Source organism: Morus notabilis, unplaced genomic scaffold (assembly GCF_000414095.1).
Source record: "Morus notabilis unplaced genomic scaffold, ASM41409v2 Scaffold848, whole genome shotgun sequence".
In the NCBI taxonomy this organism is placed as follows: Eukaryota; Viridiplantae; Streptophyta; class Magnoliopsida; order Rosales; family Moraceae; genus Morus; species Morus notabilis.
The window spans coordinates 76,059-82,988 of NW_010367943.1; the positions used below are offsets into that span (position 1 = coordinate 76,059).

General features: G+C 29.6%; 1 protein-coding gene across 1 annotated transcript in view; it reads right to left on the reverse strand.

Moving 5' to 3' along the window:
- Positions 1 to 604, reverse strand: part of LOC21402762 (ATP-dependent RNA helicase DRS1) — a 1,432-nt gene extending 828 nt beyond the window's left edge. Inside the window, exon 1 of the mRNA XM_024175883.1 lies at positions 6 to 604. Within this exon, the coding sequence (XP_024031651.1) occupies positions 6 to 296 (291 nt within the window). The 5' untranslated portion in view covers positions 297 to 604. The remainder of the gene's footprint in view (positions 1 to 5) is intronic.
- Between the last annotated feature and the right edge of the window lie 6,326 nt (positions 605 to 6,930).

Genomic DNA, 6,930 nt, shown 5'->3' on the forward strand with positions numbered 1-6,930 from the left:
GAAGCAAGAGAACCGAACGACCGACCGCGAAACTTGTTCTGTGCCTCGTCTTTGTCGGCGTCGCCCTTAAACGACGCGTCGTCTTCTTCTTCGTCGCTGTCGTCCGGAGCTCCGATCGACGACGAACTATCAGAGGAGTCTTCGACCGGAGCCTTATCCGGAGCGCAGATCCGCGAGCCCGACCCGACTCCGATGCAGGAAGCCACGGCGGCGAGGTTATCCTGTGCGGCCTCTCTAACGTACGCCTGGGACGAGGAGACGTCGATGCCGAAGGTGGAACCTACCAAGACCTCCATCGGCCCACCCAAAAAAGAAACCTTTTTTGTCACGGATTTAGCCTTCTCCGATTCGTCGCCGTCGTCTCTTGAGTTTCCAAATCACGGGCCTTGCTTTCATCAATCGGCCAAGACTATCCAGAGGGTGCGCAGGATAAGTAGGTTTAAGATGGTGACGGTTAAGAAGAACAGAGGCAACAAAGGTTGCGACTGTTGGGTGTCCTTCTAGAGAGAGAGAGTTTGGGAAATTAGGAATTAGGATAGACAGAGAAAGAGAGAAACAAAAAAGAATTGTTTTTTTTGCTAATTAAAAAAGAATTGTGTCTTGAACACGCTCGCAGTTATATATATATATATATATATATAATAGATATGCACATATATATATATAGATATGTGTGTTTACATATATGTATGTATATGTGTATTTGTGCAAGGACACGTGGATTTTAGAGAGAGAAAAGGAGGAGGGATGTATGGGTGCGGCGGAGAGAGAACACCGGAGGTGGCGGCGTGGACGAGAGAGAGGAACGCGGTTTGACACGTTCGTGATGACGTGGCGGGGACAGTGACCAGAAATATCCATTTGACATCCACATCCTTTTAACTTATCCTGTTCCCTTTTATGTGATCGGATCATGGCCCTTGGTCTGGTCCCCACCACCTCTTCTAATTAGGATTTTCCTTTTCTTCCAATCTCTCTCTCCTTTTTATTTTCTAATTATTATTATTATTTTTTTGTTTCTTGAAAAATAAAAAAAAATGAAAAAAAAATCTGATATTTATGGTAGGTGGCATCTAGGGTTGCATGCGTTTCTAAAATTTCAGATATTACATTAATGATTATATCGTATATAGACCTGACGGTTTCGATTACACTGTTTATAGACTTGACGGTTTCGATTCCACTAAAAGCATTGACGGTTTTGATTACACTCTTGGCGTCACTATTTTTGTTATTTTTGTAAAATCTATTAATATAATTTATTATTATTTAAAAATAAATAAAATAGTTGAGTCCACATAAAAAATAATTAATGCAGAAAATGATAAAAAAATAATAAATATTTTTCGTTTATAATTTTTACCACCGATTGTGTGTTGTGCAATCACAAGTGTTCAATAGCATCTATTTGTTGGTCCCACAGCACAAATTATGTGAAAATTATGACTTAATTTGGTAGTGCTCTAAATTTTAAAAAAATTATTTTTAACTGTGCTAAATGAATAAGAAGTTGTTATAAAAAATAACTGAGTGTTTAGTAAACTATAATTATAGTAGCTATGTTGGTTTCAAAATCAGTGTAATAGCATTTGATAAATTATGAGGTTGAATTACTATGAAATTACGACTATATTACATTATACTATAATATAATATATATTTATTATTATATTTAATATAATACGAAAAACTATTATTATATAATTATGATATATAATATAATAATATTATTAAAATAATAACTGAAATAATTAAAAATAACGATTATATTATGTTATACTATAATATAATATATATAATTACAATATAATGTATATTCATTAATTATACTATGCTGATTCCCACACAATTTAAAAGCTAAAGTTGTCTTTAAGTTGCTTCTGATTTTGGTTGTAGATTCTTAAAAAAATTTTCAAAAAGCATTTTTGAGGAGATTTACCAAATACTAAAATCAACTTTTGCTACAAGTAGAAGCTGATTTTAGGAAGAAAAAGTATTACCAAACTAAGCGTACGTGTGCGGTTGTTTTTCTTAGTTAAGTATTATTAATGTGTTTTCCTTCTTTTACCCTAGTTGCCAAGGTAAAATCAATCGGGTGATACTAGGCTAGTACATTTATATTTTTTTGTTTAATATATATTTGTTCTAATCCTTTTATTAGCATGAAAATAAAATGTAAATTTAACTTCTATAGTAGGTGAAATGGATGGTTCGATGTGTTTATAAATTTTTTATTACATTATAATTAAATTACATTTAACTTGAGGGTTTCGAGGAATTTTACTATTAATAGCTTGAAAAACAGTTGTAAGTATCTGGTTGTTGGTCTCACAATAAGATGAAGCATTTAGAATGTAATGACTCATACAATTATATAATATGATATTGTCCGCTTTGAGTCTGAATCCATACGGTTTTATTCTTGTGTTCACCTCAAAAGGCCTCATATTATTAAGAGGTGATATCATTTCTTATAAATGATCACCTACAACCATCCCCAGACGTTGTTAGACTGCACAATTACCCTATCTTGACTATTTTATCTCAAAAGATTGATAGCTGTCACATGTAACATGTGTGCGCTGTGGTCTTTACTAAGGAAAAATGCTTAAGATTAGTTTAAACATTCTTTATACATCTTTTTTTTTTTTACCATATTTAGTACACAATCTATTATACTTGCTCTAATCCTTTTTATTTTTCCTTTTTGAGTGTGATAAAATAAAATAAAAAATCCGACTTTTATGGTTGGTGACATCTAAGGTTGCATAGTTTATTAGTTTTTAAATTTTGGATTAGATTAGAATCAAATAATATGTAAACTTGACATTTTCGATTTCTTGAAAAGCATTTAACGGTTTAGAAATTTTACCCCCAGTTACGTGTTGAGCAATCACAAGTGTTCAATAACTTTCTGTTTGTTAGTCTCAAAATAAAAACTATATAGAGCCTAAGTGCGGGTCCTTACTAATTAATATGACGCAAAGACACTTGAGATCAAGTTAAGCATTCGTTATCCATTTTTATCTTTTACCCAAGCTAGTACATAGTATCTTATACTTGCTATAATCCAATTGTATTCTCTTTCTGAACAAGAAAATTTGCACAACTCAAATTATAATTTAGTTTGGATATGTGAGAGAAAAATATTATAATAAAAAAATTAAATTTAAAATTATGTGAGAGAAACTACTGTAATAATATGAGTTGAGTCATAAAATAAACAAGACTTTATTTATTTTGAGCAATGTACTTCATTGTGCTAATTTTTGTAGGTATTCTATATAAATCAAGAGTAATTGCTTTTAACTTTAGAAATATGTATACGATAATTGGTCTGAAAAATCAGTGGGGAAGGCTTTTATTCTCCATTAAGAGATTTTTTAACTATCTCTTAGAACTGCTATTTTTTTTTTATATATATATAAGGAGAAGAGATAATGTCACCATTTTTAAGTGGGGCTTAGGTTGACTCGAATTATCAACTTATAATTAAGATAAACGGACTTACCACCAACTAATAACTGCTATTTTAATTCATGGATTAAGTTTTTATTTTTTTTGTTGCTGATCTAAGTTTTTAATTGTTTGATATTGAGGATTCACCCTGAAAAATTGCAGTGCAAGATACAAAAACTCTAATCACAAATCAATTCGTTGAAATATTGATTCAACTTTTAAAATTACAGTTTCTACTAGCAGTTTAAAAAGGGTATATCCTGCTGTAAAAATTCTCCATTATTCTTTTATTTCCTTTAATAAGTTTGTTGGAAGTTCCTTTAATAATAATAATAATAATAATAATAATAGAGTTTCATCGAAGTTACATGTTAGGGGTAAAAAGTGGGAAAAAATTGGCAGTTTTTTTTTATTTTTTAAAGCAATATTGGCAGTTGATTATTAAGGCCTCATTCGTTTCACCCATTCGAGTTTTCAATTTTAAGACCCTGTTCATTTCGCTGATTTGAGTTTAGAATTCGAGTTTTGCTACAGTAAAAAACACTCACATAAAATCACATCTCAACTCGAATTAAAAATTCGAATCAACTAACTAAACGGGCCCTTTTATAGTAAAAAGCTCTCAGAAAATGTCACATTTAACTTTTTCTGCTACAGTGAAAATATCTCAAAAAATATCAAATCTCAACTCGAATTAAACACTCGAATCCACAAAGTGAACGAGGTATTGTCTCTTTATCCACTTTCTTTCCAAATTCCTAATGCCACATCACATCAACAAAAAATAAAATAAAATAAAATCATACGGCTTTGTTCATATGTACATTTCAGTTATCAAAGCAGATTACTCTAAAAAAATATAAAATAAAAATCTCAAAACATTTTATTTCGGTTGAAATTTAAAAACATAACCTTTTGTTAATTTCGTAGATGGGAAACTTCTAAGATTTTGCTTTTCATAATGTAACGAGATGGTTTAGTGTCAAATCCTAAATTAGAAAATTATTTTTGCATTGTTGATCTGAGAAATGGTCTCTTAATTATCAAAGAAAAAGAAAAGAAATAACTTAGAGTAATATTAATTTCTTCATGATCAAAAGGTTGTCTTGTCACTTAGTGGATAAATTTTGTGCCCGTCTATTGCCCAGTTACTCAAATAAGTTTTTGGTTAAAAAAAATTATTCAAATAATTCGACTCTATTAAATAATGATATTCATCATTCCCACTTTCCAGCAAAAAGAAAAAGGAGAGAGTAATTGGCACCAAGAAATCAAATCAACTACAATAGTCAGCGCCTTCTTTTTCCATTTCTTTTTCTAAAAACCCATTAATATATTTCCTTTAAAAAAAATAATTATTTTTATTTTTTTTAATATACAAAACGAGATTAAACTCACAACTTCTCACTTAAATTTCACCTCATCTAAATCCCCTAATGCCATTAGACAGATCAAATCAAGCAATTTTGTAGGGATTTAGTCCAATATCGCAAACACTTTTTATAAATGAATATTGCAATAACTTTTTTTTGAAAAAAAAAGAGTAATTAGATATATCTAGGTTTTTTTTTTTGGTGAGAGGATGTATCTAGTTTTGACTTAATTTGAACGTTATCCATGCAGCATATCAAGATCTGCTAAGAGAAGATTTCCTGTATAACCTTTTCAATTTTCCTCTACCTACCAACCACAACGTGATAAGCACAAATTAAATTGTTTTATGAAAATAAATAAATAGAAGAGCGAGAGTGGTGATTAGGTAATTGGTAATTCAAATTTTGTTTGAATATTGAGGCGCGTTTACTTTGTAGTAAAGGGAAGGAAAAAAAAAGAATGATTATCTTTCTGATTTAATCATGTGTTTACTTTATTAATTACAAAATATGAATGGAAATTTTAGTGAGCCCCATAATAATATAGTTATAGGAAAAAAGAAAATGAAATGTCATTTTCTACCCTCCTTGATATTGATTTTTGCTCAAATAAATGAATATCAAATTTACTTATATTAGGTTCACATGTTATAAACCAATTATTTTAATTATATAAAATGATATTTAAGTAATTGAATAGTTCTCAATTCAATTATTAATAATATTATATTTGTCACTAGAAAGTGTGGAAATGACATATTTGATGTGTTATTTTATTTTGTACTCTAATACATGCCTTTTGTCATAACTATTAAGTTCAGGAATTTGTAATAGTAAACTTTTAATATTAAAATATCCTTAAAAAATAAGAATGTTATGATTTAAATGGAAAAAATAACTCAATTAATAACAATCAAGTGTCAAATTTAGCATTTGTAATATTTTGTGTCAATTTTACCATTAAATATATCAAATGTCAAAATTTACATTGGCACATCAATCTGGCACTATATTAGAGAATCCTGTTTCTAAATTTAATAAACATTTAAAATGGAATTAGATAGTTTCTATTATACCATCAAATGGATAAGTAAAATTGTACGAGCAAAAAAAAAAAAGGTAAACACTAAAAAGGAAATCAACCGTCTTCATCCTTATTTCTTTACTTTTCTTTCCAATCTCATTATTGTTCTCATTACTTTTTTTTATTTTTATGATTTTGTATTTAGTAAACATGCCCTAGAAGAAGTCATATTTACTCAACCGACACATTACGTTTATTCTTTAACTAAGGCTCCGTTCATTTCACCGATTCAAGTTTTGCTATAGTAAAAAGCTCTCAGAAATAGTCACATATAACTTTTTTACTATAGTAAAAAACTCTCAGATGAAGTCACATCTAATCTCGAATCAGCAAACTAAACGGGCCCTTCATTTTACATAAAATTCATTTTGAAATTAGAAAAGTTACATAGATACCCGTCTTTGTTTGTCAACGGTAACCGAAAAAGTTGACAGTTAAATTTTTTATTAATAATAAAATTTTATTTCATATTAATTTTAAAAACATCAACCCGTAAAATTCATAAAAATGAATTAGCCGAAAGTTTAACAAAATTATGACAGAAACAAATTTAACAAAATTAAACTACTAATTTATCATTCTTAAGAAAATAAGAGATTCTCTGGTACGTCTGGTGTACTGGTATGTTAAATTTTTCTAATAATTAGATTTGCGTATTTTTGATTTTACATGATTTTACGTAGATTTGACGGATAAAAAATCTAATTTACCGGTACGTTGACGTATTAGAGAAGGTCCTTCAGAAAATTTCTCATCACTTTTTTTCAAATTTTAGCCCGTGATGTAACTAAATGTCAACAATAAAACTAATCTCAAACCAAAAATTTCAACCATAATTAGACTAATAGGATGTTTGGTTGGAGGATTCAAATTATGTGATTCGAACAATTTTTGATTTACATGTATTTTTTGTGAGAGAAAATACTGTAGCGAACCATAAATCATGATTCGAATCAGGAACGAATCCCTCTATCAAACAAAGATTAAAACTTTTTTCTCTCTCTCTCTCCTGCT